This window comes from Callithrix jacchus, chromosome 15 (assembly GCF_049354715.1).
Source record: "Callithrix jacchus isolate 240 chromosome 15, calJac240_pri, whole genome shotgun sequence".
Classification (NCBI taxonomy): domain Eukaryota; kingdom Metazoa; phylum Chordata; class Mammalia; order Primates; family Cebidae; genus Callithrix; species Callithrix jacchus.
The window spans coordinates 103164643-103190116 of NC_133516.1; the positions used below are offsets into that span (position 1 = coordinate 103164643).

The 25474-nt window shown below is 40.7% G+C and overlaps 1 protein-coding gene and 1 long non-coding RNA gene across 51 annotated transcripts in view; one reads left to right on the top strand and one right to left on the bottom strand.

The window, feature by feature from the left end:
- PHLDB2 (pleckstrin homology like domain family B member 2) overlaps positions 1-23017 on the top strand; it is a 239555-nt gene extending 216538 nt beyond the window's left edge. For 19 of the 50 annotated variants that reach the window (XM_008982477.5, XM_008982484.5, XM_078352301.1 and 16 more), the window contains 7 exons: positions 460-559; positions 8172-8376; positions 12957-13047; positions 13911-14057; positions 16581-16800; positions 20575-20660; positions 21262-23017. In XM_008982477.5, coding sequence (XP_008980725.3) covers positions 460-559; positions 8172-8376; positions 12957-13047; positions 13911-14057; positions 16581-16800; positions 20575-20660; positions 21262-21402 — 990 coding nt within the window. In that variant the 3' untranslated portion in view covers positions 21403-23017. Of the gene's footprint in view, positions 1-459; positions 560-4733; positions 4755-6586; positions 6623-8171; positions 8377-12956; positions 13048-13910; positions 14058-16580; positions 16801-20574; positions 20661-21261 lie in introns of all 50 variants that reach the window. The other 31 variants (XM_008982473.5, XM_054246141.2, XM_054246143.2 and 28 more) reach the window with 2 other exon arrangements.
- Positions 11527-25434, bottom strand: LOC108588527 (uncharacterized). The gene is made up of 3 exons (XR_001907455.4): positions 25202-25434; positions 21282-23574; positions 11527-13176 (listed from the first exon to the last, which is right to left on the bottom strand). It is a non-coding gene; the product is annotated as an uncharacterized LOC108588527 (long non-coding RNA).
- Between the last annotated feature and the right edge of the window lie 40 nt (positions 25435-25474).

Consider the following 25474-nt stretch of genomic DNA (forward strand, 5'->3'; position numbering starts at 1 on the left):
ATGCTAAAACCATTAGGGTGTCAACAGGTTTCTTCAGTTTCAGCCTCTCACAAAACTGAGGGTAGGTAAGAGTGGATGCGTTTATAGCAAGAGTAGCTGATCCCTGTTCTTTTGCATGGTGCGCATGCATTCTTGGCCCTGCCTCTGCCCTCTGCTCCTTATGCATGAAGGACTTTCAGCCATTCTTCCAGGTGGTTTTGCACAGTGTGTTCCCCAGCCGTCTTCACTATTGGAATTGCTGCTGCTGGAGGGAGTGCTGTGATATTGCGACTACCCTGGAGCTTCTTGGGAGGGCCAGTGACTGGCCTGTACAACCTGGCATCAACAAATGAAACGCAAAGACCTACTTTCTCTGCCCTGTACACTTAGATAAGAGCTTTGGAAACAGGGATATGGCCGTTCCCTAAAGGTCCATTCAGCCTGTAGCTTGCCTGAAGTACTCCCTCCTGCTTCCCGCAGGCTCACCTGCCCCTAGGACAGAGTAACAGCTGTGGGAGTGTGCTCCCTCCCTCACTGGCAGCCATGGCCAAAGACTCAGAATCCCGGAGGATGCTCAGAGGTACGTACCTTTTAAATCAAATACCACTGTCTTTTGTTAAGCATTAGTATTCTTCAGGGGAGGGAAGTGAGAGCAAGGGTGGGGATGGTTAGAGGAGAGAATTTTACTCTTAATGTGTTCTCTTTTCGAATTCTGTAGGCCTTTTAATGCAGATTTGAGCTTTTCTACTTCACAGTTTTTATGTTTCATGTGGACTTTGACTGTCAGCATTTTTTTGGTAATAATGCATTGCGTGTATAATGGGGATCTCAGATAGTCTTCTTAGGGCTAGAAGAAATTACTGTAACGGAGTTCCAGGGCTGAGCTTCTCACTTAGAGGATTAGATTTCTCATGTTTACACAATAGTTTTAAGTCAGCAAGTTACATTGCCCTAACTTTTGAGCAGCATGATGCTAGGTACCAACAATGCAAATGAATGACAGGAAGCTTGCCTTTCAAATACTTATAATCAGTGAGGAAGCAAGACACAGAACAGATGATTTCAATAAAATGTGGTAAATGAAATAATGGTGGTGTGCCCAGGATATAAATGGAAATGCTTTGGGGATGACAGGCATTTGGCCTCCAAATACATTTATGCATTGATGGGATTGAAACCCTCTAAGCAGGCTGGAATTTAAATCTAGCTGTCTGGCCTCTCTGCCAGTGGTGCTGAGAGATAACACTGGTTTTCCCTTGGGAGAGGGAATATATATATGTGTGTATATATATATACACACACACACACACACACACAATACATATGTACTACATATACATATATAAGTTTATATATGTGTACATAATGTGTATGCATATGTATATATGATATAGCAACTGGAGTGAGGTTTTCAAATCATTACAAAAAGTAGAGGATATAGCAGTATTCATAATAGGTTTATAGTGTGGAAAAGACTTGCAATGGTGATATTTGAATCAAATACACTGAACTTTATTTTCTTTGCCATAATTTCTTAAGCTCAAAATATTCTTTTAATATTTATAAATAATAAACATCAATTGGTCTATTTTGGCTCTCACTTATCACTATTAAGTTGTGGGTCAAGTCTGTTTGCTGTTTAAATGTTTTTCTGTAATATTTACATGTAAATACATGTATATACACGCACACATACTATATCTGAGAGCAGGTCTCACTCTTGTCCAGGCTGGAATGTGTGTGATCATAGCTCACTGCAACCTCTGCCTCCTGGGTTCAAGTGATCCTCCCACCTCAGCCTCCTGAGTAAGCTGGGACTATAGGCATGTGCTATCACACCTGGCTAATTTTTGTACTTTTTTTTGGCAGAGATAGGGCTTTGTCATGTTACCCAACCTGGTCTCGACCTCCTGGGCTCCGGTGACCTCCCACCTTGGCCTCCCAAAGTGCTGGGATTACAAGTGTGTATTAGACTTCTTTTCAAATATGTTTTTCCCACAGACGGAAGACGTCAAAACTTAGCTTGGCCACAATACCAACGAGGACCATTAAGCATTTTCATGTACTTCAGGTGTTTAAGAGAAAGAGCAAGCATTTGGGAAAGAGGGTAGGATCACAAGTTATTATACTCCATGTTAAAAGTATTTTCTTGCCAGGTTTGGTGGCTCACACCTGTAATCTCAGCACTTTGGGAGGCTGAGGAGGGAGGATTGCTTGAGTTTGAGCAGCCTGGGCCACACAGTGAGATCCCATCTCTACAAGTAATTTAAAAATTAGCCAGGCGAGGTGGCCTGCACCTGTGGTCCTAACCACTCAGGAGGCTGAGGTGGGAGGGTCGCTTGAACCTGGGAATCAAGGCTGCAATGAGCTGTGATCATGCCACCGCACTGTAGCCTAGGCAACAGAGCAAGACCCTGTCTCAAAAAATAAATTAATAAATAAAAGTATTTTCTCAAAGAGTAAGAAGGCCGGGCGTGGTGGCTCAATGCCTGTAATCCCAGCACTTTGGGAGGCTGAGGCACGCGGATCACAAAGTCAAGAGTTTGAGACCAGCCTGGCCAACATGGTGAAATCCTGTCTCTACTAAATATACAAAAATTAGCCGGGCATGGCGGCAGGGGCCTGTAATCCCAGCTACTTAGGAAGCTGAGGCAGGAGAATTGCTTGAACCCAGTAGGTAGAGCTCGTAGTCAGCGGAGATCCAGCCTGGGCGACAGAGTGAGACTCCATCTCAAAAAAACCAAAGAAACAAACAAGACTAAGAAAAATTAGACCTTTATAATAAATGAATAGATTTACAAAAGTCAAGAGCCATTATCGTTTTAGAGGATTCTTGTGAGAATACGGTGAAACAGAGGGAAGGTTTGATCTCAATCATTCTAATCCACTTTTCCCTCAAGTAATGGGAATCCCACGCCAGTCTCATACAGGAAAGCTGAGCTAATCCCCTTAGGCCACATTACTGTTTTTCTGCTGCAAAATCAAACCTGTCTTTGATTTTTCTTTTGTGCTCTTGTTCTTCATTGATACGTCCTTTATGCAGCTGAGAAGACTGCAGCCTCAGTCCTTCTCTGCTGCAACTGCAAAGTGCTGTTCCTCTGGAAGAGTTTCATATAACGCTGATGGGGCATCTTCTGAGGAAACAGAGAACCATCACATGCCTGTTGGTCTAAGGACATGTGCCGTGTAAGGGCAGCCTACTGCCTTTGGCTCCCCTACCCAGAGGAGAAGTTAGGGACTATAGTTCTCAGCAGACTGTAAAATTGGCAGGATTTTCTACACAGCCCAGACCAGTGGCTCACAAAAACCAGGAGGGACGGATCATAGTTTCATTTAGAATCGTTTGACTAGTACTTGTTAACTTCATTAAAATAGCAAATACAAGTAAAATTCCATGGTTTTGAAAAAATTATACCTAGCATATGCTCATTAACTCACCTTTAGTAAACTTAATCATCTTTTAGAGTTACAGGATTAACTTAAATATGCCTTTTTTTTGCTGCTATTCGTAACGGATACATCAAGGATGATGGTGTAAGTATAAGCCTTACTCAGTCAGCACTGTTAATGGAACTGACAGCGTGAGTCGGGCAAACAGAACGAGGGGGGAGTTTAAAACAGAGAGCGGAGAACCAGCTTCTGAAGTTGGAGTGGTTATTGGCGTTTGAACAACTTGTGAACTATTCCTTTGTCAGCTTTAGAATGAATGAAATCTTTGTCCTTTTGTTTTTGTTAAATGCAGGAAAGTCCAAGAAAGGTACAACAACCTCCTTGTGTGGTGTTTTTGTTTCCAGCACATGTTAAAAGGTCATTGTCGAGTCGTGTTTAAGACATGATCACATTTAACACTGTACTATGGTGGATGTTAAGTCTAGTGATCCTTTCTTTTACACAATAGAGAAAAATTGTACATTTGCAGGCATCACAATGCTGGGTGCAGCTGCTCGTCATTCACAGGCAGCTGGGCGACCCTCTTTGTTTTGCATTTCCTGCAGGAAACATGAGTGCTGTGGAAGCGTGGTCCTGTAGGATTCAGGATCGGTATAAAGAGAATAGTGGGCATTGTGATGTATATGAGCTAAGTATAAACCATGACTCTGCTTTATCAAGGACAGGTATAAGTAAGGCAGGCTACAGTGAAAGGATGAAAGGATTTAGGAAGCTCCTACTTACTCATTCCATTGGAGCCTGTTTTCTAAGAAAGGCTTAGTGGAGAGTGAAGTAGTTTAAGTGATTGGCTTGAATAAGTACGATAGCTGTTTCCTGTGGTGAGATGGTGGAGATTCGGATGTTAGATGATGTGTTATAAAATTTAATGGACTCTGCTTCAAATAACTGAATGGCGTTTTACAAACCTGAGCTCCTAAAAACTATTTGCTACCGTCTGTTTGGAAAAAGAATTGTTTGATAGTTGTAACCTGTTTTATTCTTCCTGTTTTCTGGTTGATGAATTTGCGTGAAAGGTTTTTTTTTCTTGTAGCATTTGACTATGCATGTAACAAGTTTTTTTTTTTTTTAATTTTCTTGAGTTTTTCTCTGTCAACTTAGATTTAGTCTGAGGCTGTGAGCATCATGCCTTGCTAATTTGGTGTCGTAACTAACACCGTCAGCGAGTGCATGTCAGAAGTGCTGTATGCTTTGTTCTGCCTCCTTGTCATCCTTTTTGATCTTGTGTCTTTTTCCCTTTCTCCATCACTCGCCTTCATTCCTGACTTGTCCTGTGCCCTCTTCTTCTGGCTGTGGACTGTGGTTAGGAAGAATGAATTCCTCAGCAGGTGAGCTATGACCGGCTGAATTGACAGAAGTACTGGTTCATTTTACCCTCTTCGCCCCAGGGTGTACTTGTAGTCATCTTACTTTCTATATTACAGCCCGGAGAGCCACGTAAAGGTGTACACCACATATTGGGAGTGTACTGGCAGGACTCTACACATTCTGTAATCATTAACTCACAGAAGATGTTTTAGGTCCAGTTAGCCAGAATCCAGCTTAAAAATGATGATGATGATGATGATGATGGGCCTTGCACGTTTGGTCTCTTGGCTCACCCAGGCAGTGAGAGCTGGGCTGGGCTGGGCTCCTTGGGTGGCTGTGATTAGCAGCAAGCCTCAGTTAGGCCTTGCTTTATGCACCTGCTAAACCACCCCTTCAAACTGCTATTTCTGTCTGGATAGGAAGGATTTAGGGCATTTTCTAGGATGCTTTTACTTTTTTAGTTGCTTTCCTACTGCTGAATGTTATTCTTGTTACATAATTAAAAAACAGAAACCAAATAGTCTCAGGGGTTGGGAAAGTCTCATTTTTCCCAATCTCGTTTCTTTGCTCCTTCTCAAAAAGCAGATGAGGTCCACTTTTTTATTTGACCATTGATATAGTTGGAATCTACAGATGAAAAGATAAACTTATTCAGTGACTGTTTATTTTATGAAATCCACATGCTAAATAAAAGGGGGTAAACTGTGGTACACAGGATGTGTGTCCCCCTTCCTCATACAGCTTCCGTGGGAGTGGAGGCCCGGCCAGTTTACCACCGTTTTGGTGTTCATTCACCGAGACGGCGTCTCTTCTTGGGTCTCCTACCAGGTTACCCAGCCCCATCCCCGGACTTTCCATCATGTTTTGTGTGTTGAAAATATCTGCGCCTTTGGATGGCCAGGCCAGAGCCTGAATCTTAAAATGAGCTCTTTGGAATCGCACTCATTCAACTACAGGATCACAGGAGAGGGGCCCATGCCCTTATTGATCATTGGAGGAGTAACCTGTTTTGGGGGGATTTGTTCAGCAGGGAGGAAGCTAGGTCAGGTCACAGTGGGGTTCACTGTCCTCAGTAAAGTGTTGCCTGTAGGCACAAATGAGTAGCTCCATGAGGTGAACTTCTCCACTCACATTGGATTCATGGGGAATAAAAATCCTGGGTTGGGAAAGAGATGTTTATTGTTGACCTCATGCTTTTTCATTTAAGTTGCCATGAAAATGTAAAATGCCTATCCTACCTCCAGAATGACTGGGAGATTCAGTCCCAGAGTCAAACCTCAACAACCTGTGAGTCGGTCTGGGGAATTAATGTTCGCAGCCCTAGCACAGTACAAATGGCAATGTCGCTGCCCCTTCCACGTTCACCTGAAACATTTGAGTCATTCTGGCTTACTCTCTCCTTCACTCATAAGTTCTATTTTGTTATTCTATGATGCTTTTGGAGAAGCAACTAAAAAACAAAGAGAAAAAACACAACCCTGGAAGATCTGAGGAGCAAGGCATATAGTTGCTGTGAGGAGAGGGCTCACCTTCTTTCCTGCTTTCCCAAGAGAGTGGGAGTTGCTCCATATGGGTTGGTTTCGCCTCGATATGGAAAACTCAAGGAGAGGAAGAGGTTGTGCCAATGTTATTCATTGCCAGAGAGATAATTCTTGTATGTTTTCAATCACATGGCTGTCATTTAGGGATTTGTTTTTCATACTACAAGGAAATATCTTCCATGTAGTTGGTGCCAGTGTGAAAGTTTTCTATGCCACAAGCCTTTTTTTTGAAATCATAAGAAAATATACATGTGTGACCTTTCAACTAATTTCTGTTTTTTTGTCATTTGCATAATAATTGGAAACAAAAGGAGCAATTAGTAATTCCAAAAGTTCAAGTATCAAAGGTAAATATTTGAGTAATGAATTATTTTGCCTTCCTTAAAGAAAGGCACAGCTTCATTTAATGCTGTGTGCATGGGTCATTGCCATTCATGATATTCTATGCAGTCTGTGGTGTGCTTTTATGCTTTCATCTTCCCTTAGCAAAATGCTATGTGGCTTTCAAAAACATGTATGTATTTATAATTTATAATGGCAGATTATATTAAGGTAATTTATTTTCCCAGAAATGTCTTAATCCAAAATAAACTATTTTCACTTAAATATCTAAAACCACTCCGAATACTAATGGCATGAACACTCTGCATGAAACTAAAACTATTTTGCAGAAATTTTGACATATAATGCTCTCTTAAGGCATCATGGATGTGGCTTCTATTTTTAAATGGAAATGTTTAATCAATCACTGAGAAAGCCATTGAGAATGACTTCCCTTCTTTCATCCTCTTGTCTACTACTGACCATTTCTTTACTACTAAAGCTTTTATTGAAAGGTAGGTAGAGCACGAAAAAAGAAAGGAAATTCCAAGGGTCCAGCTGTGAACTCTTAAAAGCTCTGGTAATACCTCCCTAGGTAACGGAAACTATTCGAGTAGACATTTCTCTTACCAGAGATAGAGAGATTACAAACACTAGTTCTGGCTAAAGAAAGGTTTTTTAATGTATTGAGGAAATTTTAATCAATATGATGCCTGCTCCTGAGTATATAATAAATAGAGAATTGAGAAGAAGAAAATTTGTAGTTCCCTAAATCACCAATCAGAGAGCAAGCCATAGCAATAACACAAGGTAAAGCAGTAACCTAATGTGCCAGCCGACCGAGCGCCAAGGTAAAGAAAAGCCTTCTTATTTATGGTGCTTTTTGTCCTACTGATGCCCACATTTTCAAATGGTTGTTATCCGCAGCTTGTGGAAGGCTGATTGTTATGGTGGGAAAGGAAGAGAGCTAAGGTAATTAGGAGGACCACAATCATTGGAAGGATTGTTGACTCTGAATTAAATAAGTAATTGACAGGCAAGAACAATTGAGAAAGAGAGAAAGAGAAAGTAAGAAAAATGTGTAGTTTGAATCTTAACCAGACTAAAAGTGTCAGCGATGATATGAGACATGGGTTTCTCAAATCCTGCACATGAAAGATTCTGCTGTTTGATGACCAGACTGAGTGCTCCTTAAATTGAATATTGTTGAAGAAGCACCTGCCCTAAATCCTGGTGTTGCTTGTCATTAGGAGGCATCTTACTTTCATTCGAACACGCTATTTCTAGCGGAGTCGGGGCCTTTGACTGTGTTTCTGTTTGGTTTCTTTTGTGTTTCTGTGTCACTTTATTACGCTGGGTTGTGCTGAGATGTAGGAATGCCATAGGAAAGTGCCAGTCTTTGAGACTGTCGCCTGCACTGAGCCTGGTGCTCTTTCTTTGGTCTTCGAGACAAATTAGACCAAGGCCCAAGCTTCATAGGCAGATGTTTCTGGTTGCCGGCTTGTGTCTGTAGACGTTTAAGATTCAAAGACTGAAAAATGAGGCCCGCTAATATATTTATGGCTCTTTCCTTAGGCTATAACCACCAACAGATGAGTGAAGGACACAGGCAGAAACAAGAATTTTACAACCGCACAGCGTCGGAGTCAAATGTCTACTTGCATAGTTTCCATTACCCAGATCACAGCTACAAGGACCAGGCCTGTGACACGCTGAGCCTGGACAGCTCGGACAGCATGGAGACCAGCATCTCTGCTTGCTCACCTGACAACATCTCCAGGTAAGATTCAGTTTTGGGAAAGCCTTCTGGTTTGGAAAAGAACCAACTGGTTACAAAAGTAAAGCCATCAATTTGGGACACTGTATATGCACAAACCCAAATGTTTGAGACATAAAGGGTCTGTAATGCAGAAGAGGCTGCTATCGCGATGGCCTTTGGAAGTAGTTTCTCTTGTCTTGTGTGACTTACCTAGTCAGCCATCATATAGTCTGTTTCTGCCCTTACCCTGTCTTTCTCCACTGTGCTTTAAAATGGATTTGCCTCAAAATGGATTTGCCTCTGCTGGTTAGCTCTAAGCATCACTTACACTGCTTTTGATTAAAAAAATAAATAATTTCCAACAATAGTCAAAACTTTGAAGGATTTCTTACTCCTATATTTGTTAAAAGGAAGCTTTTTGCTATTCTGTATGTTAAAATTTTTGTAAGGATTTAAGTGTTCACATTTGTATTTATACTTTGAGGCAAGCAAAGGTGGTCTTAACATATAAATCTGGGCCTGGCGCAGTGGCTCACACCTGTAATCCCAGCACTTTGGGAGGCTGAGGTGGGTGGATCACGAGGTCAAGAGATTGAGACCATCCTGGCCAACATGGTGAAACACTGTCTGTACTAAAAATACAAAAAATTAGCTGGGTGTGGTGGCATGTGCCTGTAGTCCCAGCTACTCGGGAGGCTGAGGCACAAGAATTGCTTGAACCTGGGAGGCGGAGGAGCAGTGAGCTGATGTCCCGCCATTGCACTTCATCCAGCCTGGCGCCTGGTGACGGAGTGAGACTCTGTCTCAAAAAAAAAAAACATAAATCTGGCCATGGTACTCCCCCTTTTCTAAAGCTTTGATGTCCCACTACCTACTGGCCGATCCCAAAACCTAGGATTTGGGATCCTAGGTCCCAATGAATGGGCACTCTAGGTCCAGCCCAACTCCCATTCATTCTCCCAATACACCTCACAGAGCTTAATGAGTGAGAGGATCAAGACCTTTCAGATCTCTGTGCCTTTGATCTGTATTCGTTCTGAACATTTTCTCAAAGGATAAGCACAAAATCAGGGCTTAGTAAGTTAATAATAAGTATCAGTGTAGGTAGTATTCAGAATATTCTTCAATAAGCCAGTTTAATGATTTTAGCAGAATGGAGATTTTATGCAGAATTGACTCTCCATTAGACAATTGTCTCTTCTTTATGACCCAGGGCCTATTTTCTGAGCAGTATGTTTGTTCACACTGTAAATAATGATAAGGAAAAAGCAGAAACATTGTCTGACTCATGTAACTTTCTGGTAGTTACAAAGTGATACCTCAACAAAGAGTGAAGGGCCAACACGCCCACATCTCTGAGTGACGCTGTCATTCTGCAAATGCTTTTTGTGACTTAATAAACCACAAGACCAAGTTTGTCCAGCCAGAATTTCAGCATGGAATTACCTCCTTAATTGGCTTATAATTTAGGGATATTTTAGTGGTAGGTTAAAAAAAGTCTTAAGCAGAGAAGATTTTTTACTTTTTTACTCTTCCTTCCACCAATCCTCAAAAAATTTCCAGTTAAGGAAATTTATCAGAATACACATTCCAAACATGACTTTCTCATCACCTGCTTCCCTGCTGTTTATCACTGATGTTCTGTCATAACAATGGGTAAGAGCTTCTCTTACAGGATCATGATTTTTTTTTTAAGTTGATGGTGGTACAGAAGAGAAATGCCTGTTTTTATCTCCCCTTTGCACGTGACCTTCTAACCTCTTCTATTTTGGCTTCAATTTTTTGACATTCAGAAAATCTCGTAAGACAATGACATTAAATACTCTTAGTAGTTTCTGACCGTGGGGATTAGTTATCTGCAGTTGCCACACCACTGAGTCAGTCTTATGTAAAACAGCTATGGAAAAGGATCATGGCCACACATAACTATTCGCCAGGAATTACCAGTCTGCAGTAGTGCTGTCATGGAAAGAATTAAGGGACAGATGTGTCGCACCACACACAAGCACACACATACACAAAAGGTAACCAAGTGAGGTGATAAATGTATTGTTATTTTTTTTGAGACAGAGTCTCGCTCTGGTGTTTCCCAGGCTGGAGTGCAGTGGCGCAATCTTGGCTCACTGCAACCTCTGGCTCACGGGTTCAAGCAATTCTTTAGTCTCAGCCTCCCAAATAGCTAAGATGACACGCGCCTACCACTACACACAGGTTAGTTTTTGTTTTGTTTTAGTAGAGACAGGGTTACACCATGTTGGCCAGGCTGGTCTTGAACTCCTGACCTCAGGTGATCTGCCTGCCTCGGCCTCTCAAAGTGCTGGGATTACAGGCATCAGCCACGGTAATTAGCTTGATTGTAGTCATTGTTTCACAGTGTACACATGCCAAAACATCATGTTATATACTGTAAATATATACAGTTTTTATTTATCCATTATATGTATGCTCAGTAAAGCTCGTGGTGGGGGGAGAAGGGAAGACATTTAAGCAAAGAAAATGGTAAACAGTGAAATCTAAATAAACGTTGACTATCTGAACAAAGGGATAAATGGGGATTAGGCTACCGGTGAGTTTGTTTTTACTAACTGGTGAGTTTTCAAGATCTGAAACTTAGTGAAATTCAAATTATTTTCAAATTAATGGGAGATATGAAACATACATATTTGATGTCACAAACAGCACTATGGAATATAAATACAGTTTTGTGCCCCTACGTGTCCTACATTTGTGTCTCTGGCTTTCTCAGTTGGGCCAATGCAGTTTGTCCCTTTCCATCCATGAAGTCAGGTATTCACAATGAAGGAGAATAAGAATTCATGTACAAAAGCGAAAGATTCTGTTCCCTTGGATTCTTGCTGAAGGAAACAACACTTACTCTTTGGGATCTCCCAACTGGCTAATGGAAATAATGAGAAGACACTGTTATGTTCTTCTCTTTCATAGGAGACCATCCTGGCTAAAAAGTGGTTCGGGGATACTCTGCAAAGTGCAACCTAATTGTTAAGCTTGTAAGGATCCGGTGTTGCTTTTTTTTTTTTTGGAGACATAGTCTCGAGTGCAGTGGCACAATCATGGCTCACTGCAACCTGCACCTCCTGGGTTCAAGCAATTCTCCAGCCTCAGCCTCCAGAGTAGCTAGGACTATGGGTGCGTGCCACCACGCCTGGCTAATTTTTTATATTTTTAGTGAAGAGGGGTTTTACTATGTTAGCCAGGATGGTCTCGATCTCCTGACCTCATGGTCTGCCCGCCTCAGCCTCCCAAAGTGCTGGGATTACAGGTGTGAGCCACTGTGTCCAGCCAAGGATCTGATATTCCTAGGACAGTTCTCTCCTCAGTCAATATGATTTGTAATGGGGCTGTCGGTACTGATTTTAGGATAAACTGTACGCCCTGTGTTCTCTTCAGTAGAACTCTTAGCCCTAGGTTTAAACTGTCCTAGGTTTGATTTCCAAAATGTAATTTGAGAATACTATATTAATAATTATCTATAACCAAGAGGGCTCTGGTTCTTCATTTTTATGTGAATTTTTAATGAATTTATTTTTATATGAACGTGTCTAACAAACATGTATCCCTACTCTGTGCCAGGTTTTATGCTACAGAGACACAGGCACAAAAGTCTGTCTGTCCTCACAGGAGTCTTGTAAAGAAGACAGGCACTTAGATGAGTATACAGGGACACATGCATTAGAAACAGCATATGGTCCCCACAGCGGAATCAGCAGAGTAAATACACTTTGATCTGAGCTACAGTCTCTCTTTTCCAGAACAGTCAAATAGAATGTAAGCAAGGGAAAAATAAGAGTTCCTGTTTTGCGTTAAACACTTTCAAGTTTTCCCTCTTCTTTTTCTTACCCGGACTGTCCTTGCATCTTTCACACCCTTTGGTTTCATCCTTTTACCACTTGAGCGACACTCTTTCCCATCATTTCTTTTGAAGCTCTCAAATCTCTTTATACAGTTTTCTCATTGGTTCATGAGGGGTACTCTTTCCAAAACTGGCTGCCATCCATCCATCGCACCTCTAGGAGAAGTCATGTTTTAATTGGCATCATGATTTAAGAAATAAAGTGTCCACCCATATAAAGGGACAACAAAAAGCAGCAAAGCAGCTCGTAATACATATTCCCCAGCGGAATAAAATGACTCCCAACATTAGGTGTCATTTATATAGAACATTGGTGATAGTCTTGGTGGTCTGATTCCTTTAAGTCATTAAACTAATGGCAAGGACTCTCATGGGGCCATTATTTTTAGACTTTGGAGGAAGCGTTTAGAAGTCACACTTATGTAAGATTTGGTTTTGGTTCATATACCTATGAGTAAAGCGTTAGCATTATTTTGCTTGCCTATATTTTGTCTCCTGAACCGGAGGTAAGTCAGTGTCACCTACAGTTTTCAGAGTTGAGTTGATTTGCCTCTCCAGTCCAATGACCTGTAAGTAACATTCTTTAAATTATAAATGCTTGGATTTTGTCATGCACCTCCCTTGACCGTGTGTGTGTGTGTGTGTGTGTGCGCGCGCGTGCGTGTGTGTGTATCAGTGAGACTTCTTAGTCTAAACCAATATTCTTAAAAGGCTTTGGTGTTTGATTCAGTGCCAGCACTTCAAATATTGCTAGAATAGAAGAAATGGAGAGACTTTTGAAGCAGGCTCATGCAGAAAAGACGCGGCTGCTTGAATCCAGGGTAAGCTTCATCTTTTCATGCCGGGGGTCTGTGATATGCTGGTGCAGGAGCCCTGCATGTGGCATCAGACAATACTCCTCAAGGGGCTGTGTGATCTTGGAATAATCATTCAGCCTTTCATTTTCTTATCTGAAAAATAAAATGTTAGGGAGAGAATTTCTAAGGCTCTCTGCTGGAGTGGATTTTCCATAACTTGAAATATATATATTGACATAGACCAAAATGAACACTTTGTGTTGTATTTTTTTTCTTTTTGATGGCTGCTTTATGTTCCTGCCAAGGAGCAGGGAGGAATGCTACGTCTTTATGCATTATTTCTTCCTTCCCAGCTTGTGCTAACCGCACTATTGTAATATTTAAAATCCCACATTACTATGACTGTATTTCAAGCCAGAGTCTCACTTCCTTAGGAATCCCCCCAAAATGCCTTTGCATCCTGCCCTAAAGAACACACTCCCCCATGTGCTTCCTCTGTGACCTTCAGCCGGGAACCTCAGCACAACAACAGGAATTAGAGGGAGCATGGCCTTCGGTTAGGAGACAGCAGGTGAAAGACAGGCTAAGTCACGTGCTAAGTGCCGAGGACAGCTTGTGAGGCTTTTTATTTAAAATGGGAGAGTTGCTGGTTAATATGAAATGATGAAATGACTGAATATATTCACAAGCTGGATTTTCACTGAAGACCAAAATCTAATTGTTAATTAAATTTAGTAGTTGCACTTCTGGAGACGATGATTTTGGAAGCTATACCAGGCATGATTATGAGTTGTTTTCTTGTAAGTTACATATTATAAGAGACTAGTCTACAAACCAAGAATTGTCTAGTATATATTAAAATAATCATTCTTATGCATAACGTTTAGGAACGGGAAATGGAAGCCAAAAAACGAGCCCTGGAAGAAGAAAAACGACGCCGAGAAATCCTGGAAAAACGATTACTGGAAGAAACTAGCCAGAGGCAGAAGTTAATAGAAAAGGAAGTAAAAATAAGGGAGAAACAAAGGGCGCAGGTTGGTCGGTCGATCTGAATGGATAAGGGCAGGTTGCCCCCTGGTGGCAGTTCCTAGGAGACAGCTATCCTGCGTCAGGATGCTTTCCTGGGCACTGAGCATTTAGCACTTGACACTTAAGGTTTAAGAGAAGAGTGTGCGGCGAAGTGCAGTGGCTCATGCCTGTAATCCTAGCACTTTGGGAGGCCGAGGTGTGCAGATCACGAGGTCAGGAGTTCAAGATCAGCCTAGCCAACACAGTGAAACCCATCTCTACTAAAAATATAAAACTTAGCCTGCTACGGTGGCACGTGCCTGTAGTCCCAGCTACTCAGGAGACTGAGGCAGGAGAATCATTTGAAACCGGGAGGCGGAGGTTGCAGTGAGCCGAGACCGTGCCATTGCACTCCAGCCTGGGTGACAGAGCATGACTCTGTCTCAAAAAAGGAGAGAAGAGTGTGTGTTTCTGTGCAAAAAAAAAAATTTGAGTTCATTTCAAAACTCTTAGGGAAGCACCAAGCAAATGACACTTTTCTTTAGTCATGCATGGAATATTTTTCCAGGAGCAGCAACTCTTCTTCCACCCGTCCTTTGGAGCACATTTTACAAACAGAATCTTTTTTGAGCAGCTTTTAAAAATGCAGCTGGATTTGTTGGGGAAAACAAATACAATATCTGAACTGAAACCTTTGCTTGGGGAAGGGAAGAGGTTCTATTAAGCCATCTTTACAAGCAAATACTCTGGAGCAGGGTAGTTTTTCACTAAGCCCAGTGTCTTGGTGGTGGTGGTGGTGGTTTGCTTCTAAACACTGTATCGCCACGTGTGTTCCCTTTGCTACGCTAGTCCTCAACTCCTGTGCACAAGCTTGTTGTACTCAAGCAAAATTTGGAGAAACCACACATTTTGTTTAATGTCTTATCTTGGTCATCACAGCATTTGAATCTCTGTTCTTGTCACTATAGCTGCTTACACAATATGTTTTCTGAGGAACTAACATAAAGTTTTGTTAAGTACTATGTAATTTAAAGCTCAAATCCATTTTATCAAGGCTCACTGGACTCAAAGGCAAAAAATATCGTTATTCTTTGTGGTTGCTGGCAGTTTGATGGCATAGCAGTTAGAACTGTCTTTTTTTTTTTTTTGAGACAGAGTTTCGCTCTTCTTACCCAGGCTGGAATGCAATGGTGCGATCTCAGCTCACCGCAACCTCCACATCCTGGGTTCAGGCAATTCTCCTGCCTCAGCCTCCCGAGTAGCTGGGATTACAGGCACGTGCCACCATGCCCAGCTAACTTTTTGTATTTTTAGTAGAGACGGGGTTTCACCGTGTTGACCAGGATGGTCTCAATCTCCTGACCTCGTGATCCACCTGCCTCGGCCTCCCAAAGTGCTGGGATTACAGGCGTGAGCCACCGCAGCAGACTGTCTTTAAGACTTTGTGTGTTTTGAGGAATCAGTAAGCCTGTAGCGTCTGTCACAACCAAAGTATCACACAATCAAAGGTTAAGTATTGAAGGAAAAGTAGAAAGTAAAATTTGTCTATTTTATTTCATTGTGCCCAACGTTCTACCAAATTTTGACTTGCAGCGAAAGTCATCCATGCTTGTTTACTATCTGAAGCCAAACGAAAAAACACAATTCTATTTTAATCCTGATGTAAGTTTTGCCTCTAAGTTTATGATTAGGTCATTTCCCAAGGCAAAGAGGTGGGATTATTTAACAGCGTAAAATAAGACACGGTTTTAGAACCATCACCCACGGTGATAGATGCTTCCAAATCGGACGAACTTATATACCGGCCGTCAGTAACAAAAAAGACACCTCGGGGGGCCAAGGTGGCTCCGGCCAGTGTCCTGGCGCTTGAGGAGGTGAGGCCATGAGTTCACAGCCAACCTGAGCAACATTACAAAAAAGACACCTAACTACTTCCCTTTGGCATCTGGTCCCAGACAGTTCATTACATTAGGTCCAGTTCTGATTCTCCTTTCTTTATTTTAGCTTGACTTTTCAAAACATAGATCTCTGCCTTCAATGTCTATTTAGACAATTTCTGTTGTCAGTTTCTGTATGTAAACTGACAAGTATGGTTTTGGGGGATCATGTGGGGCTGTACTGACTAAATAGTGTTCAGTCGATCATGTCGTGCTGGAGATCACTTACGGAGAATGATCGTTATGTTGTGGCAGGGATGACTTCCGGAAACTTTACAGTGGAGGGTCCCTCATCTGCAGGGAGCAGCACAGACCTTACTCTGTGTTTGTTAAGATTGCACTACGTCTTCTAAGCTAAGATAAATGCCCATCTTAAGGGACAGAACCGATGGTCCTGGGTGTATCTGTCTCTTCCCCTACATAGTACAGCATCTTTCTGAAAATACTATCCACTTTTTAGACTCCAAATGATAAGTGCTTTGTCTTAAGCTCTTTTAACTATGTGGATATTTTAAAGCTTAGCTTTCACAGTTAATTTCTGCTTCTCAACGTGTGTGACCTAAAACAAAACCAATGATCAGCTATAGATGCAGTGGGTTTTGCACTTCCCAGGCTCGCCCTTTGACACGCTACCTGCCTGTCCGGAAGGAAGACTTCGACTTGCGGAGCCATGTGGAGACTGCCGGTCACAACATCGACACCTGTTACCACGTGTCAATCACAGAGAAGGCTTGCCGAGGATTCCTCATCAAAATGGGAGGGAAAATTAAAACGTGGAAGAAACGCTGGTTTGTTTTTGATCGGAACAAGCGAACATTCTCTTATTATGCAGGTGGGTGATAAAAAAAATGTAGGCCATGTACTCAAATGAGGAACCCTCTGTTAAAGAGTGGAGGCAATTGGAATGCAGTGTAAATAGGTAGGCTGATACGTAGCAGAATTAGTGGCAATATCGGATGTGTATACATTATCTTATATTTAGATTGTGTAGTTCATATGATATGAATTTCCTTTCTAGAAATGATACACATTACATGTTACTTTAAAAAGCATGAAGTCTATGTTACTTCTGAAGTAAACTTAGGTCTCAATAAATGTTAAGTAAAATTTATTCTTTAGATCAAAATATTGCCTTTTATTTGCTATTTTCTGTTTTTTATCAGTTCTTTGGGTAACCGGTTGCTTATGTTCCCTGCATTTTATGAGACATCACAATATTATACTGGAAGTACTATCACTATAGGGTGGGATCAGAAAAGATAGTACCTTTTAAACCACCGTACAGGAAAAGAAAAGGGGTTTCTGAGTGATGGATTGTCATGTGTCCCATTTTAGTCACACACACGTAGCCGTAAACATCAGTCAACTATAATTCATAAACTAGAATGATCTTTTAAGCACAGAGAGTAAAGCTCATTGGCAAACTAGTGATCAGTAGTATTTATTAAGTGCCTGAAATATTTTTGGATTCTTAAATACTGGCTGACAAGAAACATACCCTACTGGATCTTAAACAAATGCAGGACTATGAATGTAACTGGCATACTTATTAAGAACCTATTTCCTCTTGGATCACACATGAAACATGTCCATTTTTAGTGCAGTATAAGCTCTGCTTTCTTTTCAGCTGCTAAAAAAGTGGTGCTGTACAAAATGTTACGGGAAAAACCTGCTTTGGGGTGACTGTCGGTATTCATGAGCATCACCAGGAGTTATAAAATGTATCTATGTAATAACTATGAATAATAGTCTAATCATTTAATCGATCCAGTGAGGTCAGTTTATTTATAAGGGGAAGTGTGAGAAACCAAGCAGCCTGTGGAGGAAAGGAAAGCGTGGCTCAGGAGCCCCAGGATTTGGGTGAGGAGCCAGTAGGGGAATGCCTGCCTTTCACTGAGGAGCTCTTTGAGTGAGCTTCCAGTTACGGCAGAAGTCAGTGCCTGAAGCTCATGGCCGGCCCTCCCAGGTCCCCTGATTTGCCTCTCTACGACTTTTTGACCTTGGGTTTTATAAACATCTAGAGCAACTTTCTTCAGTTAATATAATTTGGTGTCTGCACCCTGCATAAACAAAACTGTACGATGTGGTAGTCCCTTCAGAAAACCTCACCCAGAATGTTCCAAAAATACAGCTTTAAAAGAACTTCAGACAAAACTGTTTCACTCTTCCGTGCTCCTGTTCTCTGTGAGCCTTATTTCATTCCCTTATCTATCAGCCAGGTGAGTGGTTGAATGTCCTGGCCAACTGCTTCAAACCTGAGCTCCAAGCTTCAGACCCATGTAAATGTGTCTTTCCAAATCGAAACTTCTGGTGACTGATTTTCGATTTTTTAAAAAATACCAAAACCTTCTTGGTATATGAAAAATTACCCAGAACCCTAATTTTTAAAAAAAGACGGAAATTATATTTCATTCAGCTTTTTAATATGTATTTATGACATAACTGGCTAGTGAGACCTAGTTGGGCAAATGCTGCCATTCAACTCTGTTTATAGCTATCACCCATCAGCTTTGTCCCCTCCCACCCCACCCCGCCTTTCCCATACACAACAGGCACAGGAATAGATCAGTCCCGAGGCAGTCATCCAGACTGCAGTTCAGGCTGGACTTGACCCCACAGGAGCCGCGTCCCTTCTGCTTGTCAGCGAGGGAAAAGGCCATGTGCTTGTGCAGGAGCTGCAAATGTGAACACTGAGTGGTAAAGTCCCAAGACTCTGTTGTTCATGGCCCTGGCCTCTGTCCTTGGCCTCCTGCTTATTCACTGGGATCTTTAGGAGAGTCTCTAAAGAAAACTGAGTCCAAGAAAATATGTCTGCAAACTGGTGGGATAATACCGAGAGAGGCAGAATGGGTAGAGTCATCTCATTGATTTACAATAGTGTTATTGCTTCTCTTAGCTCATAAAGTGGCTGTGAGGCTTATATTTTTCAGAGTTCTTTCTCCTATGAAGTGCCCTACAAACTAAAGTTTCCTTCTGCTTGCTTGAAACACTGACAAGATTTACTTTTATCTCCAGATTTTGTTTTACATTTGCTTTCAGAAAACAAAGTATTACTGTATTCTCATGAATTACTACAGTATCATTTCCAGCAAATGTTTGAGAGACACGTTGACCTTGTTCTTTCACAGAAACTGACTGAGACTTACTGAACATGGTATCAGTTAGAACAGCGTTTCCCAAGGAAGAGGAAAAACAAAAAATATGCTCCATTGGCAAATAGGTTAGGATATTCCGGATGAAATGCAATTAAATAGTTTTACTCCCTGCTGAATTTTTCAGGGCCATTATTTTTTAGACTAGCATTTTGTAGTTGTTTTTAGAAAAAGGGACATTAAACTGGTAAAAAATACAAAATATAACAAAACATTTTTATGATGAAATTAATCTCTTTACCATCATAAAAGTTCTGATCTCTCACAGTTAAGCCTGAAATACTGTTTCAGATTTTCTCTATTCATTTTTATATATGTTTAAAATGTATATATATTTTTTCTTTTATATACTTGGGACGGAATTATTCATTCTAGTCATATCCTATTTCATATAATAGTATTTCAAGGGTTTTTTTCTTAGGAGCAGATACATATCTGCCTCCATCATTTCAGTAGCTTTGTAGATTTTACTGTATGGCTGGTCTGTAATTGAGTCAGTCTTCTATTAGAGCTCAAGCAGATCTTCTGCAACCTTGTGTCGCAACAAACACACATCCATGTACATTTATTTGCACATGCGTGAGATCTTACATACAGTAACGTTTTGGAAGTGCAATTGCTTAGTAAGAGGATTTTTGCATTTTAAATTGTGTTTGCTTCACCAACTGTCTTCCAAAAGAGGCTATGTGCACTTCCACTGCTAGGGTATAATAGAGTCTCTTTCCCTGCCTCCTCATTCATGCTGTTAAAATTCTTTACTATGCTGACATGAACTGTGATCCTTGCAGAGTTTAAATTACAAAATATGTCAAGAACTATCACGGAGTGGTGCTATATGTTTGATTCATGTTCTCGTTGTTTTTGGTTTTCTTTGTTTTTATGGTAAATCTGATGAAGTCTTTGAAAACAGTTTGGAAATTGTTACATGGAAAGGACAATAAATTATTTGCCTAAAGCTTTGCTGAAAATGAGGAAAAATCAAGCACCCTGAATAAGAAATTTGATAGGAAATAAATATAGGTAGAAAATTATTTTGAATAACAAGTCAAAAAGCACTTTGTAAAAGTTTTATTACAACAGATCTGCATATTAATATTTTCATGACAAAGATAGTCTTGGAAAATGTGGAGAAGTCATTTGTCTTGGTGCCATTCGTGGTTATACTTTCCGTGCCAACTTGAGAGTCAGCATGTTAGGTTTTCTTTTGACTGCTGATCTGCTGGACAGCCTTGGGCAAAGTCATCTAGTCTCTTTGGTTTGCAGCTAGTAATTTTATTGCTTTTTTAATTTTTCCAATATAGACAGAAGAGGCCTAAGGCACTAGCCCAAGTTCTCTGAGTTAATCTTAGATAATTAAATACTTTGTAAATATTTTAATGATTATAATTGTAATGAGATTATTTTTTCTGTTCCTCAGTGGTGATAAAGTATTTAACACTCATCTGTCTTTGCAGACAAGCATGAAACTAAATTGAAAGGAGTCATATACTTTCAAGCCATTGAAGAAGTGTATTATGATCACCTCAAGAATGCTAATAAGGTAAATATCAGTTTGCTAAATTCCTACAATTTGAATGCATAATTAAGAAGGAAAAAATATTTTTGGAGTCTAAGCAGTTTGAAGTTGATGTTCTGATTTAACAGACAGATATGATCAGGATGGTGCTGGAAAGGTAAACGTGAAGTAAGTGGGTGGCTGATCTTTTTAAGGGAAAAAAATGTCATAGCAAATTGAGGAAATATCCTGGACGGAATGGCTTGGGAAGCCCTGAAGAGTTACTCTGCCAGGGTTCTAAAAAGAAGCTACCATATAGTTAAGAGGGGGCCTAGTAGGGCTAAGAATAACAGCTACTATTTATTAAGCCCCTACTCTCAGCTGGGTACCCTGCTAGAGCTGTACAAATCAGCTGCTGAAATAATTCATGAGCTCTGTCTGAGATTTCTTGTGCAGAAAGGCCAGAAAAATGGTCAGTCCTGAAAAAGGCTCTGGGGTGGGGGTGCAAGTTATATTAGAGCAAAAGTAATGCCTTTGTAAATTGAATAAATTGGAAATTTTGAAGAAGACTGCACATGTCTGTGTTATTTAATGTTGTATTTTAAGATGTTTGTTTTATATTCTTTTTTTCTTTTTTGAATTTTAGAGTCCAAATCCGTTACTCACCTTTAGCGTCAAGACTCATGACAGAATCTATTACATGGTAGCTCCATCGCCGGAAGCCATGCGGATCTGGATGGATGTCATAGTTACCGGGGCAGAAGGTTACACTCACTTCTTGTTGTAGTGAACTGAGGCGACGGTCCACTTCAGGGCAGACTGCAATAATCTCCTACAAGAATGAAGCCATATTCAATCCCAGAAGAGAAAACCCAACAGATCCAGCGCTTGAGCTGTATATACTCAGAACTCCTTACATATCAAGAGAAGTTGTTTGTAACAAAGAAAGGGTTTTAATACAAACCTTGACAATAAATAGCAAAAGAATTGAAGCTCCCATGAGAAAGAAAACACCATTTTGATAAACGAGCATTTCATATCAACTGTTCTTAATCAACTTTTGGTTTCAGTGAAATAAACTAAACAGGTTAGAAAATATCTATATGTACTTGGAAATACGGAATACCTTTAGCACCCAAACCACTGGCATTGACATTATTGGTAATCAACTGGCTTTTCAAAAAAGGTAGCATTTTGCTGACAGTTATTTTGTAAGCAAGCAAATAAGGGCTTGGAGGGAAATATATTTTGGGAGGAGTTTTGCCTTAATTTTTAAGTACTGCACCAAAACCAAAGACCTGGGCTGACTGCAAGTCAGGAAGTGCATTTAGTATTGCTCCAAATATCTCACAGTGGTATGTCAGTGCCATCAAATGCCCAGGAAATTGACTTTGCACTGTCACCACTGGTATAAGCTACTATGTATTTAGTAAACCACTTTTTGTAGAAGAAAGCAAAAAGCTGTTTGTTTTAGAAAAAAAAGCCATGTTATGCAACAGGCATTCTGTCATGTTGAACAACTTTAAATAAAGAGAATATCTGATGTTAGGAGCTTGTTTTGCTGAAGATTTCTCCATTCCTGGTGCTGAGGATAAGGGCAACCAGTAGCCAGTGTCCTTTAGATTGTCTGATTTCTTTTCGTTGTGGGGCACACCTGCTAACTGCTCCCTTGACATAAGTATGAAATCACAGCTCTGTTTTCACCAAAGAACAGACCAATTAAAATACTTATCTGCAGAAGTGGTGAGTTCTACAAAACGGCAAATGAAGTTCAACTTAACATTCTCTAGAATGCATTATTATATTATGTATTTTTTTACAATTAGCCTTTGTTTTATTTGAGTCGATTTTTGTCAGATGAAATGACTTCAGGCAAGTCTCTTTCATAATGGTTTTTCAAGCGCATTTATTCTAGTTCATCATGTTTGGCATGTTTGAAAGTACGAATGTGCTCTTTCCTAAAACACCGCAAATAAATAGATGTAGAGAATAGTGATACTACTTACAAGATTAAATGATTAGATAGAAGTGTCTCTTCATTAAACTTTGGGTACAATTCTTTTGTTAATTTGCAGTGTGGTTCGTATACACATATACATGTTGTCAATAATATTTTGCAACTGGATGACACAGTGTTTTACTTGAACAGTGAAGGACAAAAATCGTAACTGTGGAAGACATTTCTAAAATCTGATTTTGCAGTGATCACTTTGAAACCCTGTAGTGATATAAGACTGTAATTGTTAAGATTTTGTTGGTTAATGTAATCCCTGCCCTGTAATCTCTTCATAGGACGGCAAAGGTGTTCTAATCAAATTGCATGATGTAGTAGGCCTCTTAAATGTGTGTGTTAAATACATTGAGTTTAGATTAAAATGTTGACCTGATTTCACATTTGAAAATCAACTCATCTCTTATTTTGAAGTTACCCATCTGTGGTATGATGGAGTATGAATTAATTGCAGACGACAGTCGTAGGAACTACGTAAAAATGGTTGTGTGCTAACGTTAGGGTTTGTCGTCTATAAATTGAAGAATTTCAATAGAAGTATCCCTGGTTACATCTGATTGCTTTCAAAATGAAATGAACCCTGAAAAAATCTGATGTCTTATTGTTGTCTGTTTACACAGATAACATTTATTGCTGGGGATTGCTAGGACTGTTTACTTATCCTGTTTTCTTAAAGGGATGGGCCAGGCATGGTGGCTCACATCTGTAATTCCAGCACAGGGGAGGTCAAGGTGGGTGGATCACCTGAGATTACAAGTTCAAGAACAGCCTGGCTAACATGGTGAAACTTCCGTCTGTACTAAAAATACAAAACTTAGCCTGGCATGGTGAAGGGTGCCTGTAATCCCAGCTATTCAGGAGGCTGAGGCAGGAGGCTGCTGTGGAGGTTGCAGTGAGCTGAGATCACACCATTGCATTCCAGTCTGTGCAACAAGAATGAGACTCCACCTCGGAAAAAAAGAAAGAAGATGTAAGGGATGATAAAATGACATGCATCAGGCATCACCATAGTGATTTTGTCCCTTAGAGTCTACAACAGGTGTAATGGAGAATGGGCAACATAGCTCAGCATCTTTTGGAGTATGTCCTGAATTTAAGTTGCTGTCCTTACTTTTTTTTTTTTTTTTTTGAGACGGAGTTTCCCTCTTGTTACCCAGGCTGGAGTGCAATGGCGCGATCTCGGCTCACCGCAACCTCCGCCTCCTGGATTCAGGCAATTCTCCTGCCTCAGCCTCCTGAGTAGCTGGGATCACAGGCATGCACCACCGTGCCCAACTAATTTTTTTGTATTTTCAGTAGAGACGGGGTTTCCCCATGTTGACCAGGATGGTCTCGATCTCTCGACCTCATGATCCACCCGTCTCGGCCTCCCAAAGTGCTGGGATTACAGGCTTGAGCCACCGCGCCCGGCTGTTGCTGTCCTTACTAATGTCATTAGTAGATGAGAGGCATCCCACCTCTCAAGAGAGATCTATTCAGTCTTTATTTCTCTAACTGTTCCAGACTGTTCCAACAGTCCAGGTTCTCCAGATGGCAAACACATGCTGGATTCACTATATCGAAACTTTGCCTTTAACTCTGGTACCAATTACTGCCCCACAAATTTATAACCAGGATAGTAAAAGTTACTTTACTATCTTACATTTACTCAAAGCATTACACAAGCCATCATAACTTTTAAATAGGAAACACTAAATAAAACCTTCCTGGTTAATGCTTGAGGCCCCAGGAATTTGTTTGAAAGCTGGAGTCTGGAAACCCTGTCACTACATATTTATTCCACTATTTTTCTACTGTGAGCCATTCCCAGTTTTTTTTTCTTCTCTCTGCCTCTAAAAATGGCGCTATAGTAGATAATATGCAGTCTTAAGAACTAGTGTTGTTTTCTATAGGATAGTCACAAACTCGTGCCACTGTGTTAAAAGGCATTGGAAATGATGCACATTTTAAAATTGTAATAGATGTGGCCATATTACTTGACAACAGAGTTTTGCAATTCGCCTTCTTAGCAATCGTACCTAAGTGTCTGTGTCTCATTACCAATTCTTTTTCTTTTTTGCCAGCTGAATGGGGGAAAATGGTTTTCTTTTTTAAATTCTAGTTTTTCACTTAGTGAGTTTGAGCATCATGTTTCCTTGTATGAGGAGCCTATTCATAGTTGTTGGCCAGTTTTATTGGAATTATATTTTTTATTTCTAGGAGCAGGCTGAACTAGAAATATTAATGTAGCTATGCTACAAAATCCATTTTTCTGGGCTCTTAAGGTGTCTTTTGCCATTCAAAACGTTTAAATTCGTATACAAATTTTTTTTTTATTTATGCTCTTGGGGTTTGAAATCTTGGTTAAGAAAGTCCCTTCTATCTCCGGACTATAAAATATTCTCCTAAAATTTATTTAACCCTCTCAGTTGTATTCTTCCGTTGAAATCATTTTTTTTAACTGAAATTTACTTTTGCATATAGCACAAAGAAGGGACCGAGATAATTCAGTATTTCATTAATCAGTCATACGGGTCTGGAGCAGGGAGTGTCCGATTCCATTCCAGGTAATACAGGTGAGATTAATGTCAGATACCGGGAGCATTTCTGGTACTGGCTAAAACTGCCATCCGGTCGCGGGACTGCGGCTTCCGATCTAGGACCGCTGGATGGGGTTCCTTTCCAAGCTTGCAGCTCTTTATTATAATCTATCAGCCCGCTGATAGGGCAGCCTCCCGGCGCCACTCGAAACGTCCCAAAGGCCCTAAGCCAAACCTTGCCGCAGGTGGAACCAACAGTCCAAAGGAAGGGCACGCGCCACGACGCTCTGCGCATGCGCGCTCTTCGCCAGCTGAAACCCGTGCGGGGC